General features: G+C 47.2%; 1 protein-coding gene across 1 annotated transcript in view; it reads right to left on the bottom strand.

Annotated features, from left to right (window-relative positions):
* Positions 1–3,146: 3,146 nt before the first annotated feature.
* RNF126 (ring finger protein 126) overlaps positions 3,147–21,123 on the bottom strand; it is a 126,950-nt gene continuing 108,973 nt past the window's right edge. Inside the window, exon 9 of the mRNA XM_077475630.1 lies at positions 3,147–3,724. Within this exon, the coding sequence (XP_077331756.1) occupies positions 3,569–3,724 (156 nt within the window). The 3' untranslated portion in view covers positions 3,147–3,568. The remainder of the gene's footprint in view (positions 3,725–21,123) is intronic.

Here is a 21,123-nt window from a genome sequence, read left to right on the forward strand (position 1 = left end):
CAGGAAAGCAGCCTAGAGTGACAACCAGTATTACCACCATAAATATAATTGAGGGGTGACAGCCACCTAGGGACAGATGTGTGATATTTGCAGGAAAACCAGGTGAAAATAAAGCAAGATTAGTTTCAAAATGCATCTACCACACCAAGGGCGAGTAAGTTGCAATATTACATTTTTGGTTTGGGGTTTAGATACACATCAATAATGGCAAAAAGGGGTGCAAGCACCTTTAGAGATACCCTGGGGCCAGAGGATAGGCTGAATAGCAGTGCAAATTGAAAGGATTTGTCTCCTATTGCGAAGCTCAGAAAGCACTGATGAGGTGGGTAAATAGGAATATCTTGGTAGGCATCTTAAATGTTAGATATTCCCTTTTTTTTTTTTTTAAATGGCAATTACAGTCTTGCAGATTCCACAAGAAACTGGAACTTGGGGAGGGGGGGGGGGGGGATAGGACAAATACCCCCACTGAGTTTTGGCACCATTTGGGACCACATGACCACTCCCTTGGACATAAGACGGCTCTGTGGTCTTTGGACAGATTTTGGCTGGTTTGAGAGAAGTGCTGGGGGCACAGAGTATGAAATTTTATACCCTTTGAAACCATCTTGCAGGTCTAGGACCCAGAGGAATGCAAACTGCAATAGGCATCCCTTCATCACTTTGGAGTTAGGGCACCCTTTTATAGTAAAGGCGGCTTTGGGGTTGATTGGATGGTCTGTGCGTTCCAATTTTTGTACTAAAAAGGCGGGCTGAATTTTGGCTTGGAAGATGAACCCTGGGAAAAGTGATGGTGATTTTAGTTTAGATGAGATAGAAGGCAACAAGAAGGGTGTTTTGGAGCCTTCCATTGCGGAAGGACAACTTTTCCCTCTGTGACCCCTTATGAGCTTGTCAAGTGCCATCCCAAAGAGACAGCCTCTTTCAAAAGGCATGAATGAGGCATCCTTTACAAACAGCTTTAACCAATCAGGCTTCTGGTCATAAGATTCTGTGCATATGGACAGAAATTAGAGCCCTTCTGGAGATCTGTGTCATGAATTCAACACAGAAAAGTAGGGCAGAAGACTAGGTTTAACCCACCAGAACTCGGTCCTGAAAAACAAGAGATTGTTTTCATGTATTTTGCCAAAGTAGTTGCATCTTGACAAAACAAATTGCTGAAATAGCTGGTTGCAGGGTTGAATCTGTACAAGTAAACAGAGCCTTTAAGAGTGTCTCAAATTTTCTATCTGCTTAATTCTTAAAGCCCTGCTTCAGAATAAAAATCTTTGATCTTTAAAAGGAAGGCGTTAAAAGCATCTCAATTCCTTTTATTCAAGTCTATGGTAATGCACTATAAACTCACTGTGTTTTCAGGGAGTTAGGCCTTGTGCACAGCAAGAGGAAAAAAAACAAAAAAACCTAGTCATCTGGGGTGCTTTTTTAACGCTTGTCAAACTCGTGTCAAAAGCGCATAGGGCATTTGGAGAGCATTTTTACCATGCCTTTAATGCAATCTAAACAATGCAAATTCAATGAAATTGCATTAATTCTAGCACATTGGGTATTTATCCGGAAGGGTCTTTAGGGTCTGGGAACCATAGGAATGAACCACATGCCTGGAGCTGTATAGCACGCAGCAGCCAACTACACTTGTTGCACTCAGTGTCAAGAAGATTCCCCCAAGCAGGGTCCTAAGCAACATTACAGGCTGTTCCCACACTGTGTGGTCCAGGCATGGTTAGGGTACAAAAAAAGTTACTAGAAGAAGAAAAAAAATATTTAATTAATCCAAGTCCTAAACTAGTGAAGCCAAGAAAGACATCCCTCTTACTAGGGCAAAAAGATACATGCTGGCAGTAGTGCTGGGTAGCCCACAGTTTGTCAGCAAGTGTTCAATACTTCTGTAGGCTCCAAAAGGTTTCATATTCTGCATCCCTCAGAGGATGAGAAAGAAACAATGTGCTGTTTTTTTACATAGTGGGAAGAAGATGTATGTGCTAACCTCCCTGGTAGTTGGTGTTTGGCAAGCAACATTATCAATACACAATACGAAATTACACTTGTTTTAATATTAACTACTTACCATGTAATAATTTCTTACATCAGAAATGAATCCTGTGTAGTGGGCTTACTGATAAGCTAGTAAATGGTTGCAAGTAATACAAGTGGGAGAGAACTCACACTGGAGAAACAAAGACTGTAAACCACAGATACCAAGTTGGCTCTACAGCTATCAAAGTACTGGGCTTAGAAAATGAAGCACCTTTGTTATTTGATAACTAGGGTTTATAAAAGCCATTTAATATGTGTAATGGAAATTTCAAAAAGTTCTTTGTGACCCTTTCTGCTGTGCCTAAAATGAGATTATATGCACCACCTTCTGCAAGAAAAATAAAAAATAAAATAAAAAAAGAAAAAGAAAAAAAGAAAAAGAAAAAAGAAAAGAAATTCTTCATAAAAAGTAGCATTAAATAATATATATATATATATATATATATATATATATATATATATATACACATATATATATATATATATTTATATTACACACACACACAATAAATATGATTAATTTTGTACAATCCTCTGCAAAACCCAGTTTCTTTCATGAACTGTTACGAAGCCACTTGGAACCCCCAAAACCTAACATGTGCTAGATGAGAAGATAGTTAGCACCAGCCTCTTGGAAAGGAGTCTCCAACATACAATCTCCCAGGAGAAATATGGTTCCAAACTCCAGGTTCCAAGAGAACACTGTGGAAAATAGGTAGGAAACTGCTAGACATCTGTGTGATGATGTCAAAAGGGATATCTTATGTACCTGGTACTGAGAACAAATAGACTGCCAAAAAATAAAAATAAAAAAAGAAATAAGAAAGGAGAAAGGAGAAGGAAGAAGAAAGTACTGACAAACTGGGCTAAAACTCCATGCTATATACGCAAATAGAGAAACATTAAGACTAGGTAAAGACAAAAAAAAAAAAAACACATAATACCAATACTGTCACATGGAACCTTAGCACTATATAGAGCAGTCTTTAAGGATTATGAGACATGAAACTGGAACCACAGATAGTCAAGTGCTGTGTGTCACTCAAGACACAAGTATGGCACATTCTACACACTTAATTCGTAACACTGAAGAAGACACATCCTCCAAGTATGGTGCAGTCACTGCTCACACTAGGAGCAGTATCATACATGTTTAATTTAGAGATTAAAAACTTCAAAGCATTAAAAAATAAAAATGATAAAAAGGAGTTACCGCACCTCTATATTTTAAAAAGAGGAAACCCAAACCCTTCACAGAAAAAAAAAAAAAAAATCATCTCACACCCACTCAGTCTTTTCCATATTAGATGTCACACTTTGGTTACCAGCTGCTCCCACTTGGTAAGGAGGAAGATAAATCCAGACTCGACCCCCAAAAGCCTTAAAAAGTCTGTTTTTCTTTTTCTTCTCTTAGGAACCCCTGTGCACTGTTCCTTTCGGCTCCGAATGCAGTGGTGACAAAAGCAGCAGGCGAGAGGGTGGCAGGAGGTGCAGGTGCACGGCAACTGCTCCCCTACCCAATTTCAGCTGCTCAGGAATTGTTGGCAGAGTTATTTTCTTCAGTAGGGGAGGTGGACGATGAGGAAGAAGCAGAAGATGCAGAGAAATTCAGGTCCGAAAGTCCTGGGGGGTTGGTTGCAGTGTTCTGCCCACTCAGACTTTTCCTGCATACAGGACATGTATCATGCTGTAAAAAAGAAAATGTCAGAACATAAGATTCCCTCAGTACATAGGCAAATTGCATGCAAAATTCTCTAGATGGAGGGCCAAGACTAAGATTTTGCAGTATGGAATTTCCCATTTGAAATGGTTAGATTTATAATTGGTCACAGTAAGTCAGAATTGAATTAATGTCTTTAGAAGCCGTTAAAAAACAAAAAAAAACAAAGCCAATGCAGTTTTTCCGCAGTAAAATTCCTTAGACCACTGAGGCGCTTTACAAGCACTACATCGCTAAGAATAGTGCCTCCTGCATAGCGCCTGTAAAGAGCCGCTCCTGTCTCTCCAGTGTGAAAGTGCTTTCACACTGGAACAGTGCATTTGCAGGATGTTTAAACAAAAAAAACAAAAAAACTGCAAGCATCTTTGGAGCGGTGAAGGAGCAGAGCTTACACTGCTCCTAATCCGCTCCTGCCCATTGAAATCAATCATCGCTTAGCGGTGGTTTTAACCCTCTCGGTCGCTTGGGTAAAAATGCCCCGCTAGCAGTCGAATAGCACCACGAAATTGGTGGTAAAGCACCTCTAAAAATAGCGGCGATTTACCACCGACGCACCCACCGCCGCAGTGTGAAAGGGGCCTTAACCACTTGCCTACCAGGCCAATTCTGACATTTCTCTCCTACATGTAAAAATATATTTTTTTTGCAAGAAAATTACACAGTACCCCCAAACAATACATACGTTTGTATTTTAGCAGAAACCCTAGAAAATACAATGGTGGTCATTGCAACTTTTTATTTCGCACGGTGCAGCAATTTTTCAAATACTTTTTTTTTGGACAGAAAAAAAAAATTCATGCATTAAATTTTTTTGCATAATGTGAAAGATGTTACGCCAAGTAAATGGGTACCCCACATGTCACGCTTCAAAATTGCAAACGCTCGTAGAATGGCACCAAACTTCGGTACTTAAAAATCTCCATAGGCGAGGCTTTAAAAAAAAACAAAAAAAAAACGATTTTTGTACTCGCTGTGAAATCCTTTTCTCTAATTCACCGACCGACACAGCTCCTCTCTTGGGTTGTTATGCCCTATTACTAGGAGATACTAGGCATTAGTTGTAATACAACACTCAGAACTCTTAAGTTTCGCCCAGGGGGCGGTCCCTTGGGCAACAACCCTCCAACCTGCCATAAAGTCATCAGTATGTCAACAAGCAGTATAACGTAAAGAGAAAAAGGAGGGGCGGGTGCTGTGTCGGTCGGCGAATTACAGAGAAAAGGATTTTACGGCGAGTGCAAAAAATCCTATTTTCGCTTATATTCACAGACCGACACAGCTCCTCTCTTAACCATTGGGACGTCCCCAAGCAGTGCCAACGGAGGGGGGGGGGGGGGGGGGGAAAGCATAGAAACTTCATCCACCATGGCAAGTGGGAAAGAGTGAAACTTTACCCACCAAAAGCAAAAAAAAAAAACCCAACAGTGCATGGAGAAATCCACCACAAAACCAGGGTACCCTCAACAGGAGTAACTACCCACAACCGCACCAAAAACTGCGGAATGCAATGCAACAGCGCATTAACTTAACGGTACTGTGTTTTTAATCGAAAAAACAGGAAAAATTAAATATATTGCATATTCAATTGCAACTATATGGCTGCCTGCAAAATTTTGCGGCCAAAACAGGCATCAGCCGATGCACGGGCGTCTACCTTGTAGAGCTTGAAAAACATGCGGACAGACGACCAGGTCACCGCTTTACACACCTGCGCGACAGACGCTTGGTGTCGGAAGGCCCAAGACATTCCGACTGCCCTTGTGGAGGGGGCCGTGACCGGAAAGGGGGGCACCTGCCCCTTCAGGGCGTAGGCTTGCACTACAACCTGTCTGATCCACCTGGAAATGGTGGCCGACGAGACCGCCATGCTTTTCTTTGGACCAGCCACCGAAACCAACAATGAGCCCGACTTCCGAAAGGGAGCCGTGGCAGACAAATACATCTTAAGAGCCCTGAACCATGTCCAGAGCGTAAAGGGCCACCTCCTTAGGGTGTTTCGGCTTAGGACACAGATGGTAACACAATGTCCTCATTGATATGAAAAGCCAAGGCCACTTTTAGTAGAAAAGACGGTTGCGGACGCAACACCGCCTTATCCTTGTGGATAACCAGATAAGGCAACTTGCAGGACAAAGCCTCCAGTTCCAAAACCCTCCTGGCTGATGTGATGGCTACTAGAAAGACCACTTTCTGGGAAAGAGTCAACAGGGGAATCTCCCTGATATTTTCAAATGGCGGTTTTTTTGAAGAGCTGATAACACCAGGTTCAAATCCCCCGGGGGTAACGGTGGATGCATCGGAGTGAGACGCCAGGGTCGCTGAAAAAAAAATAAAAAAATAAATAAGAGAGCCAAGGCTGAAATTGGGCCCTTAATGGTGCTTAACGCGAATTTCTGGTCTACTCCCTACTGAAGAAACAGCAGGATCTGGATGCCATCCTTTCTCCTCACACATGGAGATGTAGGCCTTACAGGTATGAGGATGTATCTTCTGAGAAGATTTACGTGCCCTCAACATAGGTGGGATCACAGAGTCTGATAGACCCCGGTTCCTCAACACCTGACTCTCAGTAGCCAATGCCGTTAAAGTCAGCGATGGTAAAGCAGGATGGAGAATCAGACCTCGAGACAGAAGGTCCTCTCAGAACGGCAGTCGCCATGGGGCGTCCGCCACCAGGCGCACTAGGTCTGCGTACCAAGGACGTTGAGGCCAATCTGTGGCAATCAGTATTACTGGGATCCCCTCGACTTCCACTCTGCAAAGCAGATGTGGTAACAGTTTTAGTGGAGGAAAGCCGTAGATCAGCTGGTACTGATCCCACGGAGCCACCAGTGTGTCTGCCCATGGATCTCGTGTCCTGGACACAAATCTCTGCACCTTCCGATTGAGACGGGAGGCCAGAAGTTCCACGTCTGGTGTGCCCCACCTCAGGCACAGTAGCCCGAATACCTCCGGATGCAACGCCCATTCTCCTGGGTCAAGCATCTGGCGACTCCGATAGTCTGCCTGCCAGTTCTCCACTCCCAGGATGTAAATGGCCGACAGGGCTGGTACGTGTCGCTCTGCCCACCGAAGTATGCGAGCGACCTCCCGTGCGGCGGCTGAGCTTTTTGTTTCCCCTTGGTGATTGACGCATGCCACAGCCGTGGCGTTGTCTGACTGGACCCTGATCGGACGCCCCTGAAGTCTCATCGAACATGTGGAGAGGCATAGCCCGATCGCTCTTAGCTCGAGCAGATTGATCAGCAACTTGGATTCTTCTGCCGACCAGAGGCCCTGAGCCGACTGAACCCCCATCACTCCACCCTAACCGGATAGGCTGGCATCTGTTGTGATCACTGTCCACTTCAGAGGTAGGAACGACTTCCCGGACTGAATCGCCGGGGACCTCAGCCACCAGATCAGTGAGTCTGACTGGCTCACCTGGATCTGTCGATCCAGAGACAACTGAGATTTGTCCCATTTTGTCAAAATCTCCTTCTGCAGGACTCTGGTGTGGAACTAGGCATATGGTACTGCCTTGAAGGAGGCTACCATGAATCCCAGAACTCGCATGCAGAAGCGTAGCGACGACCACTTGCCGTTCATCAGCAGTTTTCCCGTGGATCTGAGAGTCTGCAGTTTGTCTGAAGGGAGAAACACTCTCTCTTCCCTGGAGTCCAGCAGCAAGCCCAAGTACTCCAGATGCTGGGTCGGTACAATCACAGACTTCTTTAGGTTCAACAGCCACCCAAATTCTTGCAGGGTCTGCAAGGTGATCGCCACATCCTCCTCTAATTCTGAAGGTGGAAAATGCCCTCACAGGAGGATATCGTCTAGGTATCCCACGATCACGATCCCATGTTGCTGCAGCAATGGCAAAACTGGAGAAGTAAAGACTCGGGGGGGCTGATGCCAGACCAAACGGGAGAGCCACAAACTGGTAGTGGGCTTCCCCAACTGCAAATCGCAGAAACTTGATGCCGAAGGCATATGGGCACGTGCAGGTACGCATCCTGGATGTCTAAGGACACCAGGGAGTCCCCTTGGAGTGCAGCGACTACTGAGCGAACCGATTCCATTCTGAACCTCTGCACTTTCACAAAGTGATTGAGGGCTTTTAGGTCCAAGATTGGACGCACCCCTTCCTTCTTGGGAACTACAAACAGATTTGAGCAGAATCCCTGGAACCGTTCAGATTCCGGGACCAGTACAACCACCCCGCAACTCAGCAGGTCCCTTACTGCCCCCAAGAGGGCCTCACGGCGAGCCGGGGATACGCGTATGCTGGAGGGGAAGAATCTGTTCGGCGGCCAAGAGAGAAAACTATATTGTAGCCCCATTGGTCGGATAGTCGAGAGGACCACCGGGCTGCAAACTCCCGAAGGCAACCCCCCACCTGAGACATGGGTGGGGGCAAACCTTCCTGCGGTAGCACTTTTGTTCGCAGGCTTGCAGTTCCAGGGACGTTTTTGTCCTTCCGTAGTCGTCCTGTCGGGATGGGGACGTTTAGCCGAAGCTCCGGACGGACGAAAATGCAGTTTGTGAGCGGCAAGAGAGCCCTTGCCTACGGCGTGGCTCCTTAGCCTTCCTGGCCAGTGGGAGTAGGGTACCTCTTACCACCAGTGGCATTTTTAATAATGTCATCCAAAGAGGCTCCAATGAGCCGGTCGCCAAGGAAGGGAAGATCCGTCAGCGCTTTTTTGTATGCCTGGTCAGCAGATCAGCATTTTAACCAAGTCAGGCGCCTCAGCACCACTGCTGACACTGAAGACCTTGACAACAGAGGAAGAGTATCCAGGGCCACGTCACAAACTTACTTAAGGCCTTGCGCTAGTTGGTCTGCTAGTTCCACACAGACAGGAGAAGCCTGTTGCCCTCCCAATTCGCGGTGCAGCAGTTTTGCCCACTTAGTGTCTGGGACACAAGTGCGAGCGCCAGTACTGGTCGCATGACGGACCCCACAACCGTAAACTAGGAACGAGCCACTGCCTCTGCCTTCCTGTCCGTGGGATCTTTAAATGCAGGAGTCCCCTCTACCGGGATCGTGGTTACTTTATTTAACCTGGATACTGGGGGGGGTTCACAACCGGAGGAGCTGACCATTTCTTGAGAAGGTTTTCCTCAAAAGGGTAACGCACCACCATGGATTTTGGGACCGAAAAGGTCCGTTGCGGGCGACCCCATTCCTTGTAAATTAACTTGTCAAAATAAGTCAGATACGGGAACACCTTAGGTGAACGTGCTGGCTTGCCGGACCCAAAGGGGGCCGCTACATCAGCAGAGGGATCTGCTGGCTCCTGAACCTTCAGGGTATCACGCACAGCTGTGATAAATGCTCCAACAAGCGCTTTGTTGCTTACGGACCCAGACGGGGACTCATTCTCACTGTCCGAGCGGTCCTGGTCAGCGTCATCTAACAAGACAGAGCATGGGTCACCAGCCTCAGCAGGACCCGAGTCTGCGTCAGAGCTCTCCCCAGAGGACCGGGGAGGCAGGGACCGCTTTTTTGCACCCTTTTTCCCACGTGCCGCCTCCATCTTGGCAACGAACGATTTGAGGACTGTCATCAGGGTGTCCATAGGCACTGCTTAGTCCGCAGACGACCAATTGCCTGGATTTCGGGGAAAGAAACACCGGTTTCTGAAGCCATGCTGACCCTACCCTGTCTACCACCCGAAGGGGACTTAGGTCAGTGACAGTCCAACCCTCCTTACTGCTGCTGGCTGAGGGGCTCTTTCCCGCTCAGGAATTCTGCGCTATTCAGCAGGTAGTGCCCGTAGTCCCTGTTGGCTCCCAGGTGCAGAGTAAACAGTGCTGCGTTGGTGGAAGCAGCTGCAAATGGCGCTAAAACCGCTCTGAAGTGTGCTCAGGCTTCAAGAAACCAGCCGCCCAGCATCCAGCACAAGGACATAACACACACAGAAAATGGCTTTGAGGGCACAGGAGCACATGCTGCCGCTAGAGAACACAAAAAAACGTATTCACGTTACAAGAAAAATGGCCGCCGGTGTTCTGAATAGGAAATCACCAGGAAAATGGCCGCTGAAGCCCAAGAGAGCATGCTGCCTTTGCCCAGACCTAAAATGGCAGCCGAATGCAGCTCCATGAGGTACAGGGAGAAATCAATTAGCGGTGAGCACAGTGATGCGCAGGACATCAGCATGAAGAACAGGACCCAGGACACAGCTAGCCAGCGCACCCCCCCCCCCCCAGGTGAGAGTCCCCCCGGAGAGCCCCTGCATAGACACACACTGCTCAGCAGCCACATGCAGCATCCCCCACAGGGAGGGGAGAGGGAAGCTAGGGACAGGGAGAGAAGAGAGGTGAGGGACCCTCGAATCGACCTCCCAGGGAATGCCCAGTTGCTCAGCCCCGCCGAGGCAGGGAGAGCTGTACTCACCAGTCCTGAAGAGCTGGGAGACATTCCATCAGGGTGGCTGCTGGTCCAGCATACTGTGATGCAGACATCAGTAGCCCGGTCATATGTATGCCCGGAGCATAAAAGCTCACGACCACCTATGCAGCTGAGGTTTCGTTGTGGCCTGCCTAGCGCGTAGCTGCAGCCGGCACACGCTCACTGGCCAGGCTGGGGAGACTACAAGGATATGAGTATCCAGCCTGTCACCCAGCCGGCTGTTGATAGTAGATCGCAGGATCAATCATCTTGCGCAAAAAGTCATGCTTCTGCAGGAAATAAAAAAAAAAAAAAAAAAAAAAAAAAAAAGCACGGACCGATGGGCCCGCAGGGTTCCTAGGTCCTTCTTCACTAGGCAAAATTAAACTGATGACTGCATGACAGGCTGGAGGGTTGTTGCCCAAGGGACCCCCCCTGGGTGGAACTAAAGAGTTCTGAGTGTTGTATTACAACTAATGCCTAGTATCTCCTAGTAATAGCATAACAAACCCAATGGCTAATAGAGGAGCTGTGTCGGTCATTGAATATAAGAGAAAATATTTTTACAGGTTACATGTTTTGAGTTACAGAGGAAGTCTAATGCTAGAATTATTGCTCTAACATTTGTGGGAATACCTCATGTGTGGTTTGAGCAGAAGAAGAAAGAAAAAATAAAGATGAAGGAAGGAAGGAAGGAAGGAAGGAAGGAGACCCCGGCTTTTCAAATGCAGAGGCTGTGTGTGACATCACATCGTGCCCGACCTCTGAATGATCAGAGAGACTCTGGGGACCATCTGGCCAGCCAGAAAACCGTCAACCTCTAGCGCTGGTCGGTTCTATCTCCGGTCCGCAGGGGTGCCGCCTATAAAAACGATCAAGCGGCTGAACAGCCACTATTATTGTTCTTATGGTGAAAGAAATAGATGGCTCTAAAAGAAGCTGCAGGAATCTTTCAGCCGTCACGCTCAAAATCGATGAGGTCATGACACTGGGCGGGCAGGAAGCGGTTAAAGCAGTATTATTAACCTGTTGCAGACTGCCCCGCGTACAGTGCAGTACGTTTACTGCAGCAGGGCGGCCGCTCTGTGCAGAATCACATAAAGGTACGCAATTCTGCAGTTCCGGGTGTGGGGCGCGCATGCGTGCTGCCGACCCCAATCAGCTCTGGCGGATGTGATGTCCTCCGGGAACTGCCGATCGTTTGAGGCACAGGCAGAACAGTAACCTGCCTATGTAAACAAGGCAGATTGCTGTTCTGTGACAAGGGAAGGGAGTGATCTTGTGTTTCTGCCAAGCAGAAACACGGATCTCTGCCTTTCCCCAGTACAAGCACCTCTTCCCCCACTGGACCCAAAAAGTGTCAGGTGTCCCATTTGTCCACCGCAATCCCGATATAAGTTGCTGATCACTGCCATTACTAGTAAAAAAAAAAAAAACTAAAAACTTAATTTTTTTTTTTTTTTTTTTATATATCCCATAGTTTGTAGAAGCTAAAACTTTTGCGCAAACCAATCAATATACTCTCATTGGGATTTTTATTTTATTTTTTTTACCAAAAATATGTAGCAGAATGTATATTGGCCCAAAATGATGAAGAATTAGATTTTTTATTGGGTATGTTTCATAACAAAAGTAAAAAAAAAAAAAAAAAAAAAAAAAAGTTTAATATATATTATATATAAATTTTAACTTGTTGGTCTTTATTTATAGCTCAAAAAACGCAGAGGTGATCACATACCACCAAAAAAAAAAAAAAAAAAAAATTATATATATATATATATATATATATATATATATATATATATATATATATATATATATACATATATACATATACATATATACATATACACACACACACACATACATATACATACATATACATACATATATATATATATATATACATAAAATTTCTTTGGGTACAGCGTCACACGACCACGCAATTGTCAGTTAAAGTAACACGGTGCCTCCTGCGTTGTTTTGGTTCTAAATTTCCTGGATGCAGGCTTTATACAAATATCTGACGGCTACTAGCGACCGTGTACTGGTTGGACTCTTTCCCCTCTCTATCGTCATAGGGGAACCAGGCACTTTCACCTGTCTTCTTTGTATTGGCTATTGAGCCAATGGCTATTCTTTTACGGTCCTTATCAGATGTCCGTGGTTTAACCATAGGTCCCATACAAGAAAAGATCTCCCTCTATGCAACCATACTCTTCTGTATCTTAGGGATGCGAAAGACTCATTGAGCGTCGGCCCTATCAATTATTGACAACTTTGGTCGGTACTCTGGTATCTGTATCAATTGGGGGAAAAAATAGGATTTTTGTACTCACCGTAAAATCCTTTTCTCTGAAGTCATTGACGGACACAGCAGCTCTTCTTGACCTTAGAGTTATATTGCCCTTTTAGCAGAGGACTAGGCAGAAAGCGTTAAAAACAGCAACACTTGCACAGTACCGCCCAGGGGGTGGTTCTACTGGCTATAGCACCTCACACTGCATCCAGCAGCTCAGTTTGTCAAAAGCAGTACAAACATAAATAGGAGGGGTGGGTGCTGTGTCTGTCAATGAAGTTCAGAGAAAAGGATTTTACGGCGAGTACAAAAATCCTATTTTGTATATCGTTCATTGATGGACACAGCAGCTCTTCTAGACCTTAGGGATGTCCCCAAGCAGTTTCAAAGAAAACAAGGGGCTTGAACAGCAAACAATAACTCCACCCATAAGAACCAGAGCTCCTCAACGGAGGAGTTGCAACCTTAAACAGCCGCTTGCAAAACCTTGCGGCCGAAGCAAGCGTCCGAAGATGCTCTCACATCAACCTGGTAAATTTTACTGAAAGTGTGGACGGATGACCAGGTTTCCGCCTTACACACCTGGGAAACGGATGCTTGATGTCGGAATGCTGAAGAGGTACCAATTGCCCTGGTAGAATGCGTTGTGACAAGAAAGGGAGGCGCCTGTCCCCTTATGGCATAAGCCTGAACTACAATCTGTCTGATCCACGAGAGATGGTAGCCGATGAGACCGCCAGTCCCTTCTTCGGACCAGCCACTGATACAAACAGCGAGTCTGACCTCCGAAAAGGAACCGAAACAAAAAGATACACCCGCAGAGCCCTGACCATGTCCAAGGAATGCAAGCCACCACTTTGGGGTGTGACGGCGGAGAACATGAGGATGGGAGCACAATGTCCTAATTTAGAGGACAAAACAACCTTTGGAAGAAACAAAGGCTGCGGACACAGCATCACCTTATCCTTGTGGAGGATCAAGTAGGGAGACTTGCAAGACAAGGCCGCCAACTCAAAAACCCTCCTGGAAGACATAATGGCCACTAGAAAGCCTACTTTCTGAGAGAGTGTCAATAAGGAAATCTCCCTAATGTTTTCAAATGGTGGTTTCTGAAGCACCAAGAGCATCAGACTCGAATCTCATAGAGACATGCAGGTAGGTTAATTGGCTTCTGTCCAAAATTGACCCTAGTATATGAATGGGGAACTTGGATTGTGGGCTCCTTGAGGGTAGGGACTGATGTGAGTGTGCAATGTTCAGGGATAGGGACAATTTTAGACACTCACTTAGGTTGAACTGGATGGACTGGTGTCTTTATTCAACCTATGTATGATGTAGGCCTTCCACATACGATGATAAATCTTCAGAGAAGATGACTTCCGACAGACCTCGGTCCCTTAGCATCTGGCTTTCAACAGCCATGCCGTTAAAGCCAGTGACTACAGCAGGGTGAAGTATTATTATTGGACCTTGCGACAGGTCGTCCTCCAACATCGGGAGCCCCCATGAACATCCGCCACCATTCGTACTATGGCGGCGTACCAAGGATGTCGAGGCCAATCTGGGGCAATAATTACCAGAATCCCCTTTGGCCCCCACTCTGCGAAGCAGACGTGGAAGAAGTTTGAGTGGGGGAAAAGCATAAGTCAGACGATAATGCCCCCATGGAGCCACCAACTCGTCTGCAGTGTCCGCCCAGGCACCCTTTGACCTGGCCACAAACCTCTGTACCTTCCAATTGAGTCGAGAAGCCAGGAGATCCACATCTGGCATGCCCCATCTTAGGCAAAGGAGCCAAAATACATCCAGACCATACATAGTGACCACCATTCCCCTTGGTCCAGCATCTGACGACTTAGGTAGACTGCTTGCCAATTTTCTATGCCCAGAATGTATACGGCCGACACGCGCCGCCATGCCCAACGTAGGATGTGAGCAACCTCCGGTGCTGAAGCCAAGCTCCTTGTTCCTCCTTGATGGTTGACATACGCCACGGCGTTGTCTGTCTGGCTCCTGACCGGACGCCCCTGCAGGCTCTGTGACCATGTGGAGAGGCACCGTCTGATTGCCCGAAGTTCCAGCACTTTGATCGTCAGGCGGGATTCTTCCTGGGTCCACCGACCCTGGGCTGACTGTACACCACATTCCCAGGACCAATGGTCCCACCGGGAGCCGGGTCCTTCTACACTAGGCAGCACAAAAAAAAAAACCTGAGCTGTTGGATGCAGTGTGAGGGGTTATAACCAGTAAGACCACCCCCTGGGCGGTACTGTGCAAGTGTTGCCGTTTTTAACACTTTCTGCCTAGTCCTCTCCTAAAGGGGCGATATAACCCTAAGGTCATGAAGAGCTGCTGTGTCCATCAATGAACGATAGAGAAAATTGGTTCTCTTTACCCCACCCTACAGACACCTCTCTACCAACAAATGCATTGCTGCAGAAATGTCTCACAGTTCAGGTATCTGGGGGTTGTAATCCATGGGGACCTTTCGCAATTTAATCCGCAACCTCACTCCGGTGGTCTCCTTCCCGACTCAGATGTGTGGCCTGGAAAACTCTACCCCTTAAACCAGTTGAACGAGTTAACCTTAAAATGTCAGGTCTTACCTAAATTTATATATCTTTTTAGGCAGACCCCAGTCCATACACCAAATACATTTTTCAATAAGCTGGATAGTATAATCATCTTCATATGGAAAGGCAATACCCTTAGAATAGCGAAAGCCACTCTGCAATTGCCCATTACCCTACGTGGCCCTTGCTTTGCCTTGTTTTACTAAAATACTAAAATGGTGGCTATTGGAGGACCTGGCCAATTCCGGGTCCACGTTATTTGACTCCTACTCCGAACTACGGCACTTGGTTCACCGAGGTCCCCGGTCTAATCACAACATTATTTCCCTGATGCAAACTACTCTTAAGGTATGGGATATTGTCCAGGCAAAGGTTGAAATGCCCAGAAGCTGCTCTCTGCATAGCCTGCTGTAGGGTAACCCGCAGCTGCCTCATCTTCAGTCCATTCAGGATCCTGTTTTGGGCCCGATTTGAAATGAAAACTCTTGGGGAGTGCGACTTTGACGATCTTAAGCCTAGATGGGGTCTACCCAAATCGAATGCTATTCAGATACCTACAACTACACCATGCTTTTCAGGCTCAATTTCCCCATCCTATAACACTGGAGGGTCCCAAGATTTCGAAAGCCTGAGGACGTTGGAGGGGGATTAAACCCCTCTCCGCTCTCTACTCTACTTAAGCTGGGCTGGATATCTGTAAGGGGTCTCAAATCTCCACATGGCAGGCAGATATGCCTACACTAGCTGATTATGATTGGGAGGAGGGTCTCCAACAATATCTTCCACTGATGGTTTCTGTGAGGGATAGAATTTATTCAAGTCAAGTTTTTTTATCTGACAGAGGATCGGTCTGTCCTAAATGCGAGACTGATACAGGCTCCTTTCATGTAGTATGATCTTGCCCGCAGCTGCAGGTCTTCTGAAATGGAATTACAGGTCCCCTGCGTTCCGATATCCCTACTACTTGGCATTTGTGATACTATATCTTAAAAAAATAAAAATAAAAGGATTTGTATTTTATGCAGCATTCTATGCTACGAAAGCGATCTTTCTTCAATGAAATAAGCCTCCCCCCGACTGTCCATCAATTAAAAGCCCTAGTGAATACAGCCAGAGCCGTTGGGGGGGGGGGGGGGGGGGGCGCATAACAATTTATTGGGGGTGGGGGCGCAGTGAAGTATCCTTCTAAAACAGGCACAGCAGTCATTAAATGGTGGCCCGTACACGGACCGAGCGACGCTCTTGCCTGGACCACCAGTGTAGTAGCGGTCACTGGCTTGCTGCGGGTTTCCCAGCAACCAGCGACGTTGCTTGTGTGCGCTCCGCCTCCTGACTGTGGCTCTCACTCCCAGCAGTCTTCTGTCACAAGAGCGCCTGGCCGGGTGAGACGTCACGTGCATGCTCCGCCCTGCCCCCTGCTACTTGAGGCTCCTGTTTTTCTGTCACAAGAGTGCCCAGCCGGGTGTGACATCAGGTGCGCGCTCTGGCCCATCCCCCTGCTACTCGGGGCTCCCAACACCTGTCCTGATTCTCACTTGCGGGATATAGCTCGCAGCTCTCCGCCCCACTGCAGCTTGTGCGGACTACGCCTGAGCTCAAGGTATGTGGGGCACTTTTCCTAAGCTGCACACTGATGGCCATAGTTTAAGGGGCACACTGATCGGCATAATTTGTTGTGCCCAACAGAGCGCCCCTTAACAAAATGTGCCCATCAGAGTGTCCCGTAACATAAAATGTGCCCATCAGCATGTTACTTGCTCTGATGGGCATATTTTAAGAGCAATGCTAATAGGCTCATTTTATGCTAAGGAGCACACGGATGGGCACATTTTGTTAAGCCCATTAGAGTGCCCCTTAACATAAAATATGCCCATCAGCCTGACCCTTATAAAATAAGTAGCATGCTGATGGGCACATTTTATGTAAAGGGCGCTCCGATGGGCATATTTTATGTTAAGGGGCACTCTGATGGACATAAAATGTGCCCATCCATGTGCCCCTTAGCATAAAATGTGCCCCATTAGTGTTGCTCTTAAAATAAAATATGCCCATCAGAGCAAATAAATAGCATGCTGATGGGCACAATTTATGTTAAGGGGCACTCTGATGGCCATTTTTTATTTTAAGAGCAACACTGATGGGCACATTTTATGTAAAGAGGCACGCAGATGGGCATATTTTGTTGTGCCCATCGGAGTGCCCCATAACATAAAATGTGCCCATCAGCATGCAAGCTTATTTTATTTTATGTTAAGGATCACGCTGATGGGCATATTTTTTTTTTTTTTTAAACAGCACAAGTTTATTGAACATCACAAGTAGTACAGCTTAGTGCAGTGGGTACAGACATTGAACTCTTCATAAATGTAGAACAGTAATAAAACACACATTACAAGAAATAATCTGCCTGCTCCAGTCTTATCTCCAAGACAACTCACTCCACACACGTATGTAGATTCTCTGCCCACCTGTCCCATATTTTGTGATATTTGGCTGGACACCCCCGATGTCTATATACCAGTTTAACAAAGGGTAGCTTGCGATTTATATCTACCACCCATTCCCGAACTATAGGCATTGCTGGGCGCATCCAGTATTTAGTCACCAGCTTTCGTGCACTGAACAGCGTAGAGTGCAAGAACGTGGCCAAATAATTATCCACAGTAATATCGGAAAATATGCTGAGTATGCAACTTTTAGGGTCCAGTTGAAGGGGTAAGCCCATATGGTCGTGTAGGAACTTAATCTGCCACCAAAACTCCTGGGCTATTGGGCATTGCCATATGAGATGGTAGAACGTACCATCCGTACTAGAGCATCTGGGACAACCCGGGTTGTAGTCAGGGTGGTATCCAGCAATCCGGACAGGGGTGAGATATGTCTTATGTACAATGTAAATCTGCGTCAAACGGTCAGGTAGGTTAAGTGAAGCCCGTTTAATATTCTCGAGTGCATCCTCCCATTCCTCACCGTCAAGGGGGCCCATGTCCTCTTCCCATCTCATCCTAGCCCGTTTGGTGATCTGCGCCACCAAGCGAGCACGGAGCACTGTGTACAGGGACGAGATCAATTTGGCCGGTTCGTCTCCCATGATTACATCTGTTACTGCCAGCGACTGTACGCCCGGGAGGCCCTGAGCAAACTGTGCACGGAGTGCATGCCGCAATTGCAAGTAGCGAAAGTGCATGTGATGGGGTATGTTGAAATCCGCTTGCAGTGAAGGAAAATCCTGTATACCCAGAGGCGTAACCACCTGGTGCAGGTAGATTACCCCCCTAGCTGCCCATAATTCTACAGCAGGTAGGCTATGTAGTTCACGAAGCAGAGGGTTGCGCCATAGCGGAGTATGTGCGTGGTAGTAGTCCGCTCCCAATAATCTAAGGGCTAATTTCCAAATACCCCGGTGATGTGGCAGAATCCGAGCCCGGGCATCTCCCACCCCACCACGAAAAATCATTTGAAGGGGAGTGTAAACATGGGATTGGGCTCCCCTGCCTACCAAAGCCTGGTATCTGTGGCTGTCCGCCTTGTGAAGGTGGAAAAAATGTGAGATTTGCGCTGCTATATAGTACGTGCGAAAATCAGGGAGAGCTAAGCCCCCCATAGAGGTCGGATTTTTAAGGGTGTTCCACGCCAGCTTGTGTCTAGAGGGGCCCCATATGAAGGTGTTCAAAACACCGTCCAGTGTCTTGAAGAACGCCATAGGGACCATGACAGGGGAATGCCAAAGTATGTACAGGAGCTTGGGTAGTAAAATCCTTTTGGTAATATTAACCCGTCCCCTAACCCCAATGGGGAGACGGGACCAAGCCTGGGTCTTCTCCTTCACATACTGGAGCAACGGCTCAAGGTTACAATGAACATATTCCCGAGGCTCTCTCGTGACCCGTACTCCCAGATACTGGATAGAAGAAACCCTAGATAGCGGAAGAGAGGCAGCACACCGGTCTGGAGGAGCAAAGTCGAGAGGCAATACCTGCGACTTGGTCCAATTAATACGTAGGCCTGAATTACTGCCAAACTCCTCTATAACCCCCAGAGCAACTTGCAACGACTGGCCCGAATCGTCCAAATATAGCAGAGTATCATCTGCGTACATACTTACTGATTCCTCTAAGGAGCCACTACGGAGGCCTACTACTTTCGGGTGCGCCCGGAGTGCTGCGGCCAATGGCTCCGCCGCCAATGCATAAAGCATAGGAGAAAGCGGACATCCCTGCCGTGTACCCCGGCCTAGCTGGAAGGGGTCCGACACCCAACCATTAACCGCTACTCTAGCCATCGGGCGGTAATACAAAAGAGTAATCCATTTAATAAAATTAGGGCCAAACCCAAATTTGCCCAAGCATTCCCAGAGATAATTCCACTCAATGGAATCAAACGCCTTGGCGGCATCTAGTGACACCACTACCCGCGATCCCATCCTGTCATGTCCAGCCTGAATATTCATATATAAAAGATGGATATTTATGGCCGTGTTTTTCCCGGGCATAAATCCCGTTTGATCCGGGTGAATAAGGGAGAGAATAACACCACTCAGGCGGGTTGCAAGTACCTTAGCCAATATTTTTATATCTGCCTGGAGCACCGAGATGGGACGGTAGGAATCCGGAGAGTGGGGATCTTTTCCTGGCTTGGGTAGCACTATGACGGCCTGCCTCAGTGTATCTGGTAGGGTTTCAGACTCAGATATGCGTGTATAGTCTCAGTAATTCTGGCACTAGTATCTCAGAGTATTGGGCATAAATATCTAGGGGAATACCATCCAGTCCTGGGGCTTTAGCCGTGGCAAGGGAGGCTATCGCTAGGCTGATCTCATCCGCCGATAACGTAGCCTCAAGAGCCCTAATCTGCGCTTCGGACAGGTGGGGAAGAGGGACACTCTGAAGGTATGCCCCTGTCTCACTTCTCAATGCGTGCACTTGTGACGCATAAAGGGCAGCGTAGTAGTCATGAAACATACTGGTCACCAACGGTGGATCAGTCACTTCCTCCCCTCCATGGTCAGTCAACGACACTACTACAGGTGGTTTGGAGTCCTGATGTGCCAAGTAGGCCAGCAACTTTTCTGCCCTCTCTCCCTGTTCGAACACCCGTTGTTTAATAAAAAACAGCTTGTGCTTAGCCTGTTCAATCTGGAGGTGCTCAACTAACTGTGTGGTGTCTTAGCATCTGGGCCTTAGCGGGTGTGGGGTCAGTGGTAAAGTCAGTGGTAAAGTCAGTGGTAAAGTCAGTGGTCGCCGAGTCCAGCTCCAGCAGGGCAGTGGACATCAGAGTTTTGGAGGTACGTTTCAACCGGTGCGATAAAGTGGAGCGTACATGCAGTTTAAAGGCCTCCCAGGTGCACTCAACCGAAGCTGTATCCCGATTGGTATTGAAAAAAAACTGCCACTCGCCTCCTAGATCTTCACGGTAACCCAGCACGGTTATCCAGAAAGGGTGAAGCCACCACGGTTTTGGTCCAGTGGGCCGGGTCAAGGAGAACGTTGCCCAGCAAGGGGCATGGTCCGACAACGACCTGGCACAGTAGCCCGTGTCCACCAGCCTGGATAGCAATTGATTGGATACAGCAATGTAATCAATACGTGACATAGTGGAGTGAGTTGCAGAGAAACAGGAATAAATACGTTGAGACGGATATTTAAACCGCCATAGATCAGTAAGGGAGAATTCCTGAAACGTGCGGCATAGGCCAGTATCCCCCTGCTGAGGTCCCCCTCGACTAGGGCACAGTTTATCTACCCCTGGGTTCAGTACCATATTGAAATCCCCCAGTCAAATCGCAGGGACATTGGGATGCTGGGCCATAAAAGAGAGCTCCTCCGTAATTAGTCTATGATCATAAGGTGGGGGTATGTAATAGGCGAGAATAATGTACTGTTCACCGTGTAGAAAACAGTGTACAAAAATATATCTACCCTGTGGGTCTGTCTTCAGGGAGAGTAAAGTAAATTGAGCCGTCTTAGCCACAAGTATAGACACCCCTCGTGAGTAAGATGTATGAGTGGTGAGGTAGGCCCATCCAACCCATGGGCGACGCAAAGCCAGTTGCAACCTCCCAGTAACATGCGTCTCCACCAGAACCGTAATGTCCGCACTATAGGATTTAAGACACCCA

The sequence above is a fragment of the Lithobates pipiens genome, unplaced genomic scaffold (assembly GCF_037356315.1).
Source record: "Lithobates pipiens isolate NorthernLeopardFrog02 unplaced genomic scaffold, aLitPip1_a1.2 Scaffold_13, whole genome shotgun sequence".
Classification (NCBI taxonomy): Eukaryota; Metazoa; Chordata; class Amphibia; order Anura; family Ranidae; genus Lithobates; species Lithobates pipiens.